Here is an 18,260-nt window from a genome sequence, read left to right as displayed (position 1 = left end):
GTCTTTGGAAGGTGAGCAGGGACTCTGCTGTCCTAGCTTCAGGGGGAAGCTGGTTCCTCCATAGGGGTGCCAGGACAGAGAAGAGCTTGGACTGGGCTGAGTGGGAGCTGCCCTCCCGTAGTGGTAGGAGAGCCAAAAGACCAGAGGTGGCAGAATGGAGACCCCGAGTTGGGGTTTAGGGTTTGGGCATAGCCTGAAGGTAGGGAGGGGTTTGCTGCTCAATTGGCAAGTACCACGGTCTTGTAGTGGATGCTAGCTTTGACTGGACGCTAGTGGAGTGTGCAGAGGTGCAGGGTGAAAGGGTTAATTAATTCTCCTAACCTGCTACAAAAAAAGTCACTTCCAGGCGAAACTCTTTCGAAGTGGCGTGAGAAGAGTGTTTCTCGTGGCCATTTTGTCTGCATTACAATATACATTTACAATAGTTTGGTTTCAACCCAGGATAATGAGAAAATCAGAACCACAAATTGAACAGAAGTCATAGTAGACTACTCCGAACATAAAGCCCATTTACAAAAGGAAAACAAAGTGCTAGCTCATTTCATAGAACTTTATTTTCTAGGAAAAATAAAACATGTCTATGCCATTTCTTGTCTGCACTTGAAGCTTTTCTTTGAGACGGGGATGATGCCTCTGAGCATTGGAGAGTGGCAGAGAGAAGAGCAGGCTTAGCGGTGAGACAGGCCTCAGTTGCAGTAGTTCTGCAGGTCGAAGATGTTGCAAGGCTTGTGACAGCACTGCTCTACAATACCTCTCTTTACTATCATGTCCATCTGGTCTTTGAACGGGTACTCAGCAACTTCGTTCTCCTGGGATGATTTTGGAAAGAGAAATCCTGCAAGAGGAGAAAAGCACATTGAGTGAGTGCTACCTCATAACATCAAGCAGCATATTGTATGGACTACTGTCCTTTTCTGTGTTTCATCATTGCCTTCATATTCAGTTTCATATTTGTAGTTTCTTCTAAGTGACCATGCGTTTTCTAAATGTCATTTCGACACACATACACACAAAAACAGTAAAGTAACTCGTGGTCTTAGATCAAGTTGAGTTGTCGAGCAGATATGAAGTCTTTTGAATTCAGACAGTGCTAGCGGTGTCTTACCTGTTAGGGGATCCACATCTCTCTTTGGGTTGTAAAAGAATCCTTTCTCTCCACACACCAGATAGAGGGCATCCACCAGATGAGAGCCACACAGGTGTTGGGCAGCTGCAGCGTCTGCCCCAGGGTAGAGGGCCAGCAGCACCAGCAGAGACGCAGCTTGGAGCCAGAGGGCCATGTTGATGATGGGCTGGAGGAGAGAAAGACGAACGAAACAGGTATGTTAACACTGTGGGAGTTTCATGCAGTGCACGAGAAACATCTCTATTCTTCTAGGAGTGACATTAATCCTTCTGTGTAATGCTGACGACACGACCCATATTCTGGTGTAATATTGTCATTCAGCATGTTCTAAAAGAAACCATAGCCTTACATCAACAAAACGATGATTCCATAAGCACTCATACAGGAATAGCTCACTAGATGCAGTAAAATACCGTTGTTACTGACCGAAATACATTTGTTCAACAAAAACAGTAAGAGTTCCAAGGTTGTTTTCAGATTCGAGTGACATCTACATCCCCAAGATCTGCCACCCTAACCCAACTGTGGTTCCCAACCCTCCAGTGAAACACAAAGAGACCCCCGGCTCTTACCTGTGGAGGTGGTGGTGAAGAAGCTCTGTAGAAGAGTAGCAGAAATGCTGAAGGAAAAGTTGGTTGAGGCAGAACACCAGATTCTCCCCCCATTTTATACCCCTGGAGCAGGCAGGCAGGCCTCGGGAACAAGGGTCTGTGGTCTTTGCCAGTGTCAGCGGAAAAGAGAAGTTGCTCAATAAAATCGAACGGTAAGTGGCAATCCAATTGTTCGCCTCGTTAGGCATGTTTGTTTTACTAAGTGACATCAGTGGTCCAAGCGGAGGGCCGGTGAATCGGACGTAACTGATGTGACCTGTGTCTGAGATGTACAGAGGATTCCAGGGATTGTTGGCTTGCGTTTGACCCACCTGTTCCTGCTTCAGACACACTAAAGAGTATAGTAGCTGTTTGTTTAAAGAAGGTAGCTAGTGAGAGACGGCTTGTGGCTCAATGAGTGTCCTAAGCAACAGTTTTTGGTGTTGAAGGTACTTACCGTGTCCTGTTGTGATGTTAGTGGGATGTTTCATGTTGACACATTAGCCATTAGCCGACCTTCGATGGAAAGAGTCATCTTTTTTTGTGACAACTTCTTCCATGACGCACTTATGTGTTGTGATGGTAAAGGCAATGCTATAGAAATGCTCTTGGATCAGTTACTGTGACGTGAGATTAACGTTCCATAACTACATTTTGTTAGTACTAATGAAGCAACAGCAATATTGACCCCACAACCTCCAGTTGATGAACCTCTGATGAAAAAGTGTTTGTGCAGTGCGTAATTATTTATTCTGTATTCTCCCGCTCTACCTCTAAAGAAAACTCTAGATTGCACAATGCTATCCCCAAATGTGACAGTCTTATTCTAACAGAGGTAAAACTACTGCAAGTGTGCGTACTACATGTGCTGTATCCGGATCCCCTCTAGTAGTACTACTGTATCTGGATCCTCTCTAGTAGTACTGCTGTATCCAGATCCCCTCTAGTAGTACTACTGTATCTGGATCCCCTCTAGTAGTACTACTGTATCTGGATCCCCTCTAGTAGTACTACTGTATCTGGATCCTCTCTAGTAGTACTACTGTATCTGGATCCCCTCTAGTAGTACTACTGTATCTGGATCCCCTCTAGTAGTACTACTGTATCTGGATCCCCTCTAGTAGTACTACTGTATCTGGATCCCCTCTAGTAGTACTGCGGTATCCAGATCCCCTCTAGTAGTACTACTGTATCTGGATCCCCTCTAGTAGTACTACTGTATCTGGATCCCCTCTAGTAGTACTACTGTATCTGGAGCCCCTCTAGTAGTACTGCGGTATCCAGATCCCCTCTAGTAGTACTACTGTATCTGGATCCCCTCTAGTAGTACTACTGTATCTGGATCCTCTCTAGTAGTACTACTGTATCTGGATCCCCTCTAGTAGTACTACTGTATCTGGATCCCCTCTAGTAGTACTACTGTATCTGGATCCCCTCTAGTAGTACTGCTGTATCCGGATCCCCTCTAGTAGTACTACTGTATCTGGATCCCCTCTAGTAGTACTGCGGTATCCAGATCCCCTCTAGTAGTACTACTGTATCTGGATCCCCTCTAGTAGTACTACTGTATCTGGATCCCCTCTAGTAGTACTACTGTATCTGGATCCCCTCTAGTAGTACTACTGTATCTGGATCCCCTCTAGTAGTACTACTGTATCTGGATCCCCTCTAGTAGTACTACTGTATCTGGATCCCCTCTAGTAGTACTACTGTATCTGGATCCCCTCTAGTAGTACTGCGGTATCCAGATCCCCTCTAGTAGTACTACTGTATCTGGATCCCCTCTAGTAGTACTACTGTATCTGGATCCTCTCTAATAGTACTACTGTATCTGGATCCCCTCTAGTAGTACTACTGTATCTGGATCCCCTCTAGTAGTACTACTGTATCTGGATCCCCTCTAGTAGTACTACTGTATCTGGATCCCCTCTAGTAGTACTGCGGTATCCAGATCCCCTCTAGTAGTACTACTGTATCTGGATCCCCTCTAGTAGTACTACTGTATCTGGATCCTCTCTAGTAGTACTACGGTATCTGGATCCTCTCTAGTAGTACAACTGTATCTGGATCCCCTCTAGTAGTACGACTGAATCTGGATCCTCTCTAGTAGTACTACTGTATCTGGATCCCCTCTAGTTGTACTACTGTATCTGGATCCCCTCTAGTAGTACTACTGTATCTGGATCCCTTCTAGTAGTACTACTGTATCTGGATCCTCTCTAGTAGTACTGCTGTATCCAGATCCCCTCTAGTAGTACTACTGTATCTGGATCCCCTCTAGTAGTACTACTGTATCTGGATCCCCTCTAGTAGTACTACTGTATCTGGATCCCCTCTAGTAGTACTACTGTATCTGGATCCTCTCTAGTAGTACTACTGTATCTGGATCCTCTCTAGTAGTACTGCTGTATCCGGATCCCCTCTAGTAGTACTACTGTATCTGGATCCCCTCTAGTAGTACTACTGTATCTGGATCCCCTCTAGTAGTACTACTGGAATCTGGATCCCCTCTAGTAGTACTACTGAATCCGGATCCCCTCCAAATGTATTTATAAAGCCCTTCTTACATCAGCAAAGTGCTGTACAGAAACCCAGCCTAAAACCCCAGTAGTACTGATAAATAGCACCAGTAGGGTTTAACACTTGTCTCACATAACACAACCTTTGACTTCACCCCTCCCATCTCTTAAGACTTAGGAAATGTCCTCATTGAGCCTGACATGCCAGGATTATGGGCTCTCCTTTATTCCTCTTTCAAGTCTGCTATCAGTAGCTAGAAATGATGCATAAACCATCATAGTCAGGTTTGTGCTCACTTATTTCCGGACAGACACCTATGTGAATTAAAGGACAATAAAGTCCATTAGGTTGTCTCTTTCAGCTTTTCCAAAGGGCTCAGACTTTACAGAAGCCGAGAACAAAAAGTATACTTTTTTGCTATAAGTTTCAAAAGTGATGTCTGACATACCAATGGGCATGATTCATATAATTTGCTCTTTAAAGTGCTGGCCGTCTTATGAACAGCGTACTGGAAAGAGGACAGATCCATAAATGTTCTTCTGCAAGAAAAATGTGCTTGATAATCACCCGGGTTGATTAAGTACATAGGCTCATCTTTAATGTTTCTTTTTTTCTCTTGAAAGGTCAAACTGAGCAGTGCCTGTAATTTAGCACCACTCCTGTGATGTATGGCTGATTTAGTGTGTGGGCATGATGTCATGTAAAATAAAAGAGAAGAGTGGAGATCAATTGGGAGCATGCCTATTATACTGTAATGAAACAAGCCGGGAGTGTAGCTCAAACCCTCAACCTTCTGGCCCTCAGCCCTTCCCATGGAACGCCGTTTGGGTCTTTGCACGTAAAAAAAAGAAAAAAGGTACACGTCAAATAACACTATTTGACGTGTCAAATAAGCTTGTTGACCAATCAGGACCTGAATACGTCACATAATAATTTAACACGTTCATAAATTTTTTTAAACTTAGTTATTACACATTGATTACTCGTATTCCACAGTGATTCGCCGCTACGTATGCTATGATGCTGGTAAACGCTCCGCTCCGTAGACACGCTTCCCCAAGCTCTAGTCTGGGACAGTGCTGGTCATATAAAAAGCTAGCTAGCTGAGGGATGCAAACAATGTTCTTCCCCAAAAACATAGCAAAACAACATCTATTTCAGTAGCTATAGTTAGCTCGAAAACGATCTAGCTTGGTGACATCATATAAAATACCCCTAATTTATAAGACTGGTCTTATTTGATGAATAATGTTCAGACCTACCTGTGTGAAGCTAACCACAATAAGGATGAGCCACAGTAGTGGAATTTGCAGTTCGCATTCAAAATAAAAGTGTCTAATTGAAAGTGATGCAAATTAATACATATAGTGAGATCATTCCATAATGGAATAGATTATGCTAAACGAGGTTGGAATGTTGTTATATAAATTAAACTAAAAACAATAATATGTTAATTTGACAAAAATCTGATAACAGAGGACTTTGGGGGAAAAAAGCACTTTGCTACTGAGTAGACTGATACCCTATTTCATTGATCCCCAATCCTTAGGTAAGGCTGTACAGTGCAATATGAATATCAATACGCACAATAGGCTGACTGGGGAGGTGATTTCCCACAGTCAAAGTCTCGCAATAAGAGCTACGAAGCTAATATTTGAATAAACACTTCACAGTTGTGTTCAGTGGGTGTCACCGAGTAGACTGATACCCTATTTCATTGCTCCACATTCCAATACTCTAACCTTGTTTAACATTATCTAGTCAAATTATGGCATGATTCCACCAATTTCAAACATTTGAATCACTTTCACCATGGGGCCTTTATTTTGAAGACGCCCTGCAACGTCCACTATTGTGGCTAAAAATTTTTGTGGCTAAACATTTTTGTGGCTAACTTCACAACACATAACCTGGTCGGGTCAAGTCTCACTAGTCATATGAAACTAGCTGGCTGCTTAACGTTAGCTTTGGGCAAAATAGTTAAGTAGCTGGCTAGCTAGTTATATTCATGAACTGAAGTTTCTACTGCCAACAAGCAACCCATGCAACCTCAAACTGTTCACACCCCTCAAATTTGCAGTTTTAAATGTCATTTCCTGCAAATCTACACATTTTCAATGGGGCAGTGATTTTTTAAATGTTTTCATTACATTTCCTGTAATTCTATGCGTTCTTCCATCTCTTATGTGTGTTTATATGATACCAGGGGTTGAAGCCTGACCTGTCCGCCAGTTGAGTGTGTAGGGTATAGGATAATATCCCCCATTGCATCGTTTATATGCCCTGTAACTACATAGGTGTATGGTACATCATGATATGGGTATTACATTGTATTTCACTGTTTAGAGGTGAAAAGTTCATTGTGCGGTTGTAGCCCTGTACTGGAGACGATGATGCTCTGCTTTGTAGTACACTTGTGGTGGCAGCCCTTTGATTTCAAAGGAGGGCAGTCACAGTCACATTGTATTGCTCTGTGTAACCATCCATCCATCCATACACACAGTAGCATCCATCCATCCATTCATCCATCCATCCATCCATATGTAACGGATGTGAAACGCTAGCTTAGTTAGCGGTGTTCGCGCTAAATAGCGTTTCAATCGGTGACGTCACTTGCTCTGAGACCTTGAAGTAGTAGTTCCCCCTTTGCTCTGCAAGGCTTTTGTGGAGCGATGGGTAGCGATGCTTCGTGGGTGACTGTTGTTAATGTGTGCAGAGGGTCCCTGGTTCGCGCCCGGGTATGGGCGAGGGGACGGTCTAAAGTTATACTGTTACATCTGCATGGTCCTGTTATAGCATTAAGTCATCATAGTCATGTTATAGCCATGCATATTGTTTATAAGAGATGGAAATTGGAAATTGTATTCTGTCATTCACTAGTGTATCTTTATGTATTTATTTATTTGCAGACCATACACACACACACGCACACACGCACACACACAAACACACACACACGCAAACACACCCGAGCCACTGCCTGTTCACCCCGCTACCATCCAGAAGGCTTGGTCAGTACAGGTGCATCAAAGCTGGGACCGAGAGACTGAAAAATATCTTCTATCTCCAGGCCATCAGACTGTTAAACAGCCGGCAATAACATAGAGAAGCTGCTGCCAACATACAGACTTGAAATCATTGGCCACTTTAATTAATGGATCACTAGTCACTTTAATAATGCCACTTTAATAATGTTTACATATCTTGCATTACTCATCTCATATGTATATACTGTATTTTATACCATCTATTGCATCTTGACTATGCCGCTCGGTCATGGCTCATCCATAGATATATATGTGTATATTCTCATTCCATTCCTTTACTTAGATTTGTGTGTATTAGGTAGCTGTTGTGGAATTGTTAGATTACTTGTTAGATATTGCTGCACTGTCGGGAACTAGAAGCACAAGCATTTCACTCCCCTCGCATTAACATCTGCTAACCGTGTGTATGTGACCAATAACATCTGCTAACCATGTGTATGTGACCAATAACATCAGCTAACCGTGTGTATGTGACCAATAACATCTGCTAACCATGTGTATGTGACCAATAACATCTGCTAACCGTGTGTATGTGACCAATAACATCTGCTAACCGTATGTATGTGACCAATAACATCTGCTAACCGTGTGTATGTGACCAATAACATCTGCTAACCGTGTGTATGTGACCAATAACATCTGCTAACCGTGTGTATGTGACCAATAACATCTGCTAACCATGTGTATGTGACCAATAACATCTGCTAACCGTGTGTATGTGACCAATAAAATTTGATTTGATTTGACACACACACACTTTGGTTAAAGCAAGTTGCCAGGCCCCTATTAGGAACAGTGGGTTAACTGCCTGTTCAGGGGCAGAATGACAGATTTGTACCTTGTAAGCTTGGGGATTTGCTAGTCCAACGCTCTAACCACTAGGCTACCCTGCCGCCCCTATGTGCGTTAGCCCAGGACAGAACACATAAAGTAAAACTTAACCTAAAGCATATACAGTCCACCCAAGTCCTCACATACAACTCTCATGTGTAACTTTAAAACAGCAAACAAACAATAAAGAACAGAATGTGTGTTTTGATCTTACTAGTTGTTCTGTAGTTAAAGTACAGTACAGTCAATGTGAGGTTTGCTTCATCACGGGTTTTCTCTCCCACTAATGCTATACTGAATGTATAGCTGAATGTTTTCTCCCACTAATGCTATACTGAATGTATAGCTGAATGTTTTCTCCCACTAATGCTATACTGAATGTATAGCTGAATGTTTTCTCCCACTAATGCTATACTGAATGTATAGCTGAATGTTTTCTCCCACTAATGCTATACTGAATGTATAGCTGAATGTTTTCTCCCACTAATGCTATACTGAATGTATAGCTGAATGTTTTCTCCCACTAATGCTATACTGAATGTATAGCTGAATGTTTTCTCCCACTAATGCTATACTGAATGTATAGCTGAATGTTTGCCTAGTTGCGCTTTGAGGCATTCTAAGAACGTACGGTTACGGAGCTAATGTACAAGGTTCTTCAGCTGCGCATAGAACAACATTCACATATAGAGAACATGTCAATCTTGAGAGATGCCATCTGGGGTATTACCTTCTCCGTCACTGTTGGAGGGAAATATAACGGCCTTTACTTGGATCTCTGTGAGATGGTGAATAGTTGGGTAGGTCCTGTTACTTACAGTGGTTCATCAATGTACAGTATGGAGAGACTACACTAATGTGGATCAATTCCAACATCAATTCCAATAATATTTGTCCTGTTATTTTTTTATATTTTTTTCCCGTATCCCAAAGATTACTGCCGAGTAGCCAATGGTGGAAAGGGTTGAGAGACAGCTCAACTCAATATCCCAAAGGAACTGTTTAATATTTATGGGTTACATGTTGATTTGGATTACAGTTTTTTTCGATTGCTAAACGACAGTGGACACAACTGGATTCACATGTGCAAAACTCTAACTACAGTCTGTACAGCAGCAGTTCATGTGGACCAAACTCTAGTTCGTTTTTCATTGCTTGAACACAGTTTTCAAAACTCTACACACTTATCCCATGACTTTAACCACAACCTGCACAACACTGTGGATTTACAGCACTTTGTTCAAATGCTAACACACTGCTGTCAAAACTGTGAACCACACATTCAAAACGGAATAGATTTCAGCCTTGTGCCTTTCAAACACTGCTGATTGCAATTTCAGCTGAAAGGCTAAGCAGATGTCTTGTTTTAGACTTGTTAGTGAACACACACACATATTACAGTATATATAGGTAGAGCTCAGAAAGACTCATTTTGGAAATGGAACAAGGAAGATGGGTTCGTGGAGGGAGAAGGGTGGCAGGGAGAGGGCGGATGCGTGGAGGAAGACAAAGAAGACAAAGAGCTGTTATTTCAGATGAAATAAGGGCTACACTTATAGACCATGTCGTGAACCATGGTCTCTCATTGAGAGAGGCAGGGTTGAGGGTGCAATCCAATTTGCAAAGATCCACAGTGGCATCTGTAATGCGAATTTTCCATCATGCAAACAGGTGAGAGTTACATCCTTACAGTAAATGAAAACATTACAGGAATCTATTTTGTATTGCAATTATAGAATATTTACACAGATATATATTACAGTAAGTTTGACTGTAAAATATATTTTTACAACAGGACCCAAAGGCTGCCCCCAACAGGGGGAAGAGGAAAAATATTTCAGATGCGCAGGAAAATGCTATTGTTGACATGGTTGTTGTCAACAATGCAATAAAACTGCGGGAGATTCAAGATAGAGTGCTGGCTGATAATTATATATTTGAAAATGTTAATTCTGTCAGCACAACAACTATTGCTTGAGTCCGAAAGAAACACCAAGTTACAATGAAACAGTTATACACTGTACCGTTCGAGAGAAACAGTGAACGGGTAAAAGAGCAAAGATACCAATATGTCCAGGTAAGACGTCTGAGGTTACGTACACAGCTATACAAAATATTCACAGTAAAAAAAACACTAGCATTTCTACAGTAAAACTGTGCACTTACTGTTTTTCAGAGAGTAATGGAGGTGGAAGCACTGGAAAGACCACATTCATTTGTATTTATCGATGAAGCTGGATTTAACCTTGCCAAAACACGGCGCAGAGGAAGGAATGTTATAGGTCAAAGGGCCACTGTGGAGGTTCCAGGCCAAAGGGGGCGAAATATCACCATGTGTGCTGCAATGGCCAATGATGGTTTGCTTCTCAACACACCACTCATTGGCCCATACAACACAGGAAGGCGTATAGCTTTCCTAGAACAGCTCTATGCTCAGCTAGTGCCAGCAGAACAGGGGGAGCCAGTAAGAAACCCCCAAGGTTTTGTCATAGTTTGCGATAACGTTGCTTTTCACCACTCTGCAGCTGTCACAGATTGGTTTGCAGCACATCACAGATTTATGGTTTTGTACCTGCCTGCATATTCACCCTGACCCTGATGAAACCAAAATTGAACTTTTTGGCAACAATGCAAAACGTTATGTTTGGCGTAAAAGCAACACAGCTCGTCACCCTGAACACACCATCCCCACTGTCAAACATGGTGGTGGCAGCATCATGGTTTGGGCCTGCTTTTCTTCAGCAGGGACAGGGAAGATGGTTAAAATTGATGGGAAGATGGATGGAGCCAAATACAGGACCATTCTGGAAGAAAACCTGATGGAGTCTGCAAAAGACCTGAGACTGGGATGGAGATTTGTCTTCCAACAAGACAATGATCCAAAACATAAAGCAAAATCTACAATGGAATGGTTCAAAAATAAACATATCCAGGTGTTAGAATGGCCAAGTCAAAGTCCAGACCTGAATCCAATCGAGAATCTGTGGAAAGAACTGAAAACTGCTGTTCACAAATGCTCTCCATCCAACCTCACTGAGCTCGAGCTGTTTTGCAAGGAGGAAGGGGAAAAAATGTCAGTCTCTCGATGTGCAAAACTGATAGAGACATACCCCAAGCGACTTACAGCTGTAATCGCATCAAAAGGTGGCGCTACAAAGTATTAACTTAAGGGGGCTGAATAATTTTGCACGCCCAATTTTTCAGTTTTTGATTTGTTAAAAAAGTTTGAAATATCCAATAAATGTCGTTCCACTTCATGATTGTGTCCCACTTGTTGTTGATTCTTCACAAAAAATACAGTTTCATATCTTTATGTTTGAAGCCTGAAATGTGGCAAAAGGTCGCAAAGTTCAAGGGGGCCGAATACCTTCGCAAGGCACTGTATTTGTTCGAATTACAGTATGTACTTTTAGTTTCTACCTTTTTTTCTCATTACTGTAATTCCGTAAATTACTACAGACTATTGAAGCAAACTGCACATTTTCATTTACCTTAAAGAATTGTTATGTTCTAAAAAATTTAATAAATCATGTGAAAGAATGTCACTCTTTTCTTAGAAGAAAATATGACTTTGTATGAAGTCACTGAAATGGTTCAAACTGTAAAGATGAAAAGTTAGTATTTTCTGTATTGGTGATGCTAGTGTTTTGACTCTCAGTGTGTTCTGAGTGACAGTGTGTGTTATCTCAGTGAGGGTTGTGCATAGTGTTTGGCTGCACTGAACGTGTTTTGAGCCATGTGTTAAGAGTTGTGTTGCTTGGAATGAGTTTTGCAGGTGATGTGAACTGTTTAGCTCAGGTGACTGTTGGTAGTGCAGACTGTAGTTAGAGTTTTGCACATGTGACTCCAGTTGTGCCCACTGTCGTTTAGCAATCGAAAAAAACTGTAATTTCATATTTATTTTTATTTTTATCCAATTGAATTAATTTAATGCTTGGCATAAAGCTTGAGGAAGCCCTTATTAACATTCTGGGACAAAAAAGGGACTTGATGAATTCATTCCAGGGCAGATTGAATAAGGTTACATGTTATTACTTATTGAAATGGACAGTGGCTTTTTAAAATGGGACTAACCAGATGGAGGCAGATATGTACATATCTATCATTTAAATGAAATTGTCATTTTTGACTGACTATTTCAAGCAATTATTTCAATTTAATTCTGTGATTAAACCTTTCAGTGGTTCCAAAGTACTCTGTTATTTTTTCTACTGCTTGCCCTCCCTTACCACATAATGAAGACCCATCCAGGATTCACTGGTCTTTATATACCACTTCATAGAAATATGTCCTGAAATGAGAGAAAGGAGGTGGGATGAAATCATCTCTGATTGTATAGTTGGGTAGATTCACTGTAATAAGACACGACTTGGCCCAAGGGATCTGAAATTCCATTATGCTATTTTCTACTGTAAACTAGTCTACTGTGAACTGGGCAACTGTAAACTAGACTACTGTGAACTAGTCTACTGTGAACTAGTCTACTGTGAACTAGTTTTACTGTGAACTAGTCACTGTGAACTAGTCTACTGTAAACTAGTCTACTGTGAACTAGTCTACTGTAAACTAGACTACTGTGAACTAGTCTACTGTGAACTAGTCTACTGTGAACTAGTCCACTGTGAACTAGTCTACTGTGAACTAGTCTACTGTGAACTAGTCTACTGTGAACTAGACTACTGTGAACCCATCTACTGCAAACTAGTCTACTGTAAACTAGTCTACTGTGAACTAGTCTACTGTGAACTAGTCTACTGTAAACTAGTCCACTGTGAACTAGTCTACTGTGAACTAGTCTACTGTAAACTAGTCTACTGTAAACTAGTCTACTGTGACTAGTCTACTGTAAACTAGACTACTGTGAACTAGTCTACTGTGAACTAGTCTACTGTAAACTAGTCTACTGTGAACTAGTCTACTGTAAACTAGTCTACTGTGAATTAGTCCACTGTGAACTAGTCTACTGTAAACTAGTCTACTGTAAACTAGTCTACTGTAAACTAGTCCAATGTGAACTAGTCTACTGTAAACTAGTCCACTGTGAACTAGTCTACTGTAAACTAGTCTACTGTAAACTAGTCTACTGTAAACTAGTCTACTGTGAACTAGTCTACTGTGAACTAGTCTACTGTAAACTAGTCTACTGTGAGCTAGTCTACTGTGAACCCATCTACTGCAAACTAGTCTACTGTAAACTAGCCTACTGTAAACTAGTCTACTGTAAACTAGTCTACTGTAAACTAGTCTACTGTAAACTAGACTACTGTGAACTAGTCTACTGTGAACTAGACTACTGTGAACTAGTCCACTGTGAACTAGTCTACTGTGAACTAGTTTACTGTGAACTAGTCACTGTGAACTAGTCTACTGTAAACTAGTCTACTGTGAACTAGTCTACTGTGAACTAGTCCACTGTGAACTAGTCTACTGTGAACTAGTCTACTGTGAACTAGTTTACTGTGAACTAGTCACTGTGAACTAGTCTACTGTAAACTAGTCTACTGTGAACTAGTCTACTGTGAACCCATCTACTGCAAACGAGTCTACTGTAAACTAGCCTACTGTAAACTAGTCTACTGTAAACTAGTCCAATGTGAACTAGTCCACTGTGAACTAGTCTACTGTAAACTAGTCTACTGTAAACTAGCCTACTGTAAACTAGTCTACTGTAAACTAGTCTACTGTGAACTAGTCTACTGTGAACTAGTCTACTGTGAACCAGTCCACTGTGAACTAGTCTACTGTGAACCCATCTACTGCAAACTAATCTGCTGTAAACTACCCTACTGTAAACTAGTCTACTGTAAACTAGTCTACTGTGAATTAGTCTACTGTAAACTAGTTTACTGTGAACTAGTCTACTGTAAACTAGTCTACTGTGAACTAGTTTACTGTGAACTAGTCTACTGTGAACTAGTCTACTGTAAACTAGACTACTGTGAACTAGTCCACTGTGAACTAGTCTACTGTAAACTAGTCTACTGTGAACTAGACTACTGTGAACTAGTCTACTGTGAACTAGTCTACTGTGAACTAGTCTACTGTAAACTAGTCTACTGTGGACTAGTCTACTGTAAACTAGTCTACTGTGAACTAGTCCACTGTGAACTAGTCTAATGTAAACTAGTCCACTGTGAACTAGTCTACTGTGAACTAGTCTACTGTAAACTAGCCTTCTGTAAACTAGACTACTGTAAACTAGACTACTGTGAACTAGTCTACTGTGAACTAGTCTACTGTAAACTAGTCTACTGTAAACTAGCCTACTGTAAACTAGACTACTGTGAACTAGTCTACTGTGAACTAGTCTACTGTGAACTAGTCTACTGTAAACTAGTCTACTGTGGACTAGTCTACTGTAAACTAGTCTACTGTGAACTAGTCCACTGTGAACTAGTCTAATGTAAACTAGTCCACTGTGAACTAGTTTACTGTGAACTAGTCTACTGTGAACTAGTCTACTGTAAACTAGACTACTGTGAACTAGTCCACTGTGAACTAGTCTACTGTAAACTAGTCTACTGTGAACTAGTCTACTGTGAACCCATCTACTGCAAACGAGTCTACTGTAAACTAGCCTACTGTAAACTAGTCTACTGTTAACTAGTCCAATGTGAACTAGTCCACTGTGAACTAGTCTACTGTAAACTAGTCTACTGTAAACTAGCCTACTGTAAACTAGTCTACTGTAAACTAGTCTACTGTGAACTAGTCTACTGTGAACTAGTCTACTGTGAACCAGTCCACTGTGAACTAGTCTACTGTGAACCCATCTACTGCAAACTAGTCTACTGTAAACTAGCCTACTGTAAACTAGTCTACTGTAAACTAGTCTACTGTGAATTAGTCTACTGTAAACTAGTTTACTGTGAACTAGTCTACTGTAAACTAGTCTACTGTGAACTAGTTTACTGTGAACTAGTCTACTGTGAACTAGTCTACTGTAAACTAGACTACTGTGAACTAGTCCACTGTGAACTAGTCTACTGTAAACTAGTCTACTGTGAACTAGACTACTGTGAACTAGTCTACTGTGAACTAGTCTACTGTGAACTAGTCTACTGTAAACTAGTCTACTGTGGACTAGTCTACTGTAAACTAGTCTACTGTGAACTAGTCCACTGTGAACTAGTCTAATGTAAACTAGTCCACTGTGAACTAGTCTACTGTGAACTAGTCTACTGTAAACTAGCCTTCTGTAAACTAGACTACTGTAAACTAGACTACTGTGAACTAGTCTACTGTGAACTAGTCTACTGTAAACTAGTCTACTGTAAACTAGCCTACTGTAAACTAGACTACTGTGAACTAGTCTACTGTGAACTAGTCTACTGTGAACTAGTCTACTGTAAACTAGTCTACTGTGGACTAGTCTACTGTAAACTAGTCTACTGTGAACTAGTCCACTGTGAACTAGTCTAATGTAAACTAGTCCACTGTGAACTAGTTTACTGTGAACTAGTCTACTGTGAACTAGTCTACTGTGAACTAGTCTACTGTAAACTAGTCTACTGTAAACTAGCCTACTGTAAACTAGACTACTGTGAACTAGTCTACTGTGAACTAGTCTACTGTGAACTAGTCTACTGTAAACTAGTCTACTGTGGACTAGTCTACTGTAAACTAGTCTACTGTGAACTAGTCCACTGTGAACTAGTCTAATGTAAACTAGTCCACTGTGAACTAGTTTACTGTGAACTAGTCTACTGTGAACTAGTCTACTGTAAACTAGACTACTGTGAACTAGTCCACTGTGAACTAGTCTACTGTAAACTAGTCTACTGTGAACTAGACTACTGTGAACTAGTCACTGTGAACTAGTCTACTGTAAACTAGTCTACTGTGAACTAGTCTACTGTGAACCCATCTACTGCAAACGAGTCTACTGTAAACTAGCCTACTGTAAACTAGTCTACTGTAAACTAGTCCAATGTGAACTAGTCCACTGTGAACTAGTCTACTGTAAACTAGTCTACTGTAAACTAGCCTACTGTAAACAAGTCTACTGTAAACTAGTCCAATGTGAACTAGTCCACTGTGAACTAGTCTACTGTAAACTAGCCTACTGTAAACTAGTCTACTGTAAACTAGTCTACTGTGAACTAGTCTACTGTGAACTAGTCTACTGTGAACCAGTCCACTGTGAACTAGTCTACTGTGAACCCATCTACTGCAAACTAATCTGCTGTAAACTACCCTACTGTAAACTAGTCTACTGTAAACTAGTCTACTGTGAATTAGTCTACTGTAAACTAGTTTACTGTGAACTAGTCTACTGTAAACTAGTCTACTGTGAACTAGTTTACTGTGAACTAGTCTACTGTGAACTAGTCTACTGTAAACTAGACTACTGTGAACTAGTCCACTGTGAACTAGTCTACTGTAAACTAGTCTACTGTGAACTAGACTACTGTGAACTAGTCTACTGTGAACTAGTCTACTGTGAACTAGTCTACTGTAAACTAGTCTACTGTGGACTAGTCTACTGTAAACTAGTCTACTGTGAACTAGTCCACTGTGAACTAGTCTAATGTAAACTAGTCCACTGTGAACTAGTCTACTGTGAACTAGTCTACTGTAAACTAGCCTTCTGTAAACTAGACTACTGTAAACTAGACTACTGTGAACTAGTCTACTGTGAACTAGTCTACTGTAAACTAGTCTACTGTAAACTAGCCTACTGTAAACTAGACTACTGTGAACTAGTCTACTGTGAACTAGTCTACTGTGAACTAGTCTACTGTAAACTAGTCTACTGTGGACTAGTCTACTGTAAACTAGTCTACTGTGAACTAGTCCACTGTGAACTAGTCTAATGTAAACTAGTCCACTGTGAACTAGTTTACTGTGAACTAGTCTACTGTGAACTAGTCTACTGTAAACTAGACTACTGTGAACTAGTCCACTGTGAACTAGTCTACTGTAAACTAGTCTACTGTGAACTAGACTACTGTGAACTAGTCACTGTGAACTAGTCTACTGTAAACTAGTCTACTGTGAACTAGTCTACTGTGAACCCATCTACTGCAAACGAGTCTACTGTAAACTAGCCTACTGTAAACTAGTCTACTGTTAACTAGTCCAATGTGAACTAGTCCACTGTGAACTAGTCTACTGTAAACTAGTCTACTGTAAACTAGCCTACTGTGAACTAGTCTACTGTGAACCAGTCCACTGTGAACTAGTCTACTGTGAACCCATCTACTGCAAACTAGTCTACTGTAAACTAGCCTACTGTAAACTAGTCTACTGTAAACTAGTCTACTGTGAATTAGTCTACTGTAAACTAGTTTACTGTGAACTAGTCTACTGTAAACTAGTCTACTGTGAACTAGTTTACTGTGAACTAGTCTACTGTGAACTAGTCTACTGTAAACTAGACTACTGTGAACTAGTCCACTGTGAACTAGTCTACTGTAAACTAGTCTACTGTGAACTAGACTACTGTGAACTAGTCTACTGTGAACTAGTCTACTGTGAACTAGTCTACTGTAAACTAGTCTACTGTGGATTAGTCTACTGTAAACTAGTCTACTGTGAACTAGTCCACTGTGAACTAGTCTAATGTAAACTAGTCCACTGTGAACTAGTCTACTGTGAACTAGTCTACTGTAAACTAGCCTTCTGTAAACTAGACTACTGTAAACTAGACTACTGTGAACTAGTCTACTGTGAACTAGTCTACTGTAAACTAGTCTACTGTAAACTAGCCTACTGTAAACTAGACTACTGTGAACTAGTCTACTGTGAACTAGTCTACTGTGAACTAGTCTACTGTAAACTAGTCTACTGTGGACTAGTCTACTGTAAACTAGTCTACTGTGAACTAGTCCACTGTGAACTAGTCTAATGTAAACTAGTCCACTGTGAACTAGTTTACTGTGAACTAGTCTACTGTGAACTAGTCTACTGTGAACTAGTCTACTGTAAACTAGTCTACTGTAAACTAGCCTACTGTAAACTAGACTACTGTGAACTAGTCTACTGTGAACTAGTCTACTGTGAACTAGTCTACTGTAAACTAGTCTACTGTGGACTAGTCTACTGTAAACTAGTCTACTGTGAACTAGTCCACTGTGAACTAGTCTAATGTAAACTAGTCCACTGTGAACTAGTTTACTGTGAACTAGTCTACTGTGAACTAGT

The 18,260-nt window shown here is 40.7% G+C and overlaps 1 protein-coding gene across 1 annotated transcript; it reads right to left on the bottom strand.

The window, feature by feature from the left end:
• Positions 1–535: 535 nt before the first annotated feature.
• Positions 536–1,782, bottom strand: LOC109873252 (insulin). The gene is made up of 3 exons (XM_020464884.2): positions 1,699–1,782; positions 1,106–1,292; positions 536–835 (listed from the first exon to the last, which is right to left on the bottom strand). The coding sequence occupies exons 2-3, from the start codon at positions 1,278–1,280 to the stop codon at positions 687–689; spliced, it is 324 nt and encodes a 107-aa protein (XP_020320473.2). The 5' UTR covers positions 1,281–1,292; positions 1,699–1,782; the 3' UTR covers positions 536–686.
• Positions 1,783–18,260: the final 16,478 nt, after the last annotated feature.

This window comes from Oncorhynchus kisutch, linkage group LG28 (genome assembly GCF_002021735.2).
Source record: "Oncorhynchus kisutch isolate 150728-3 linkage group LG28, Okis_V2, whole genome shotgun sequence".
Lineage (NCBI taxonomy): Eukaryota > Metazoa > Chordata > Actinopteri > Salmoniformes > Salmonidae > Oncorhynchus > Oncorhynchus kisutch.
This window is presented reverse-complemented; position numbering and strand designations above follow the sequence as displayed.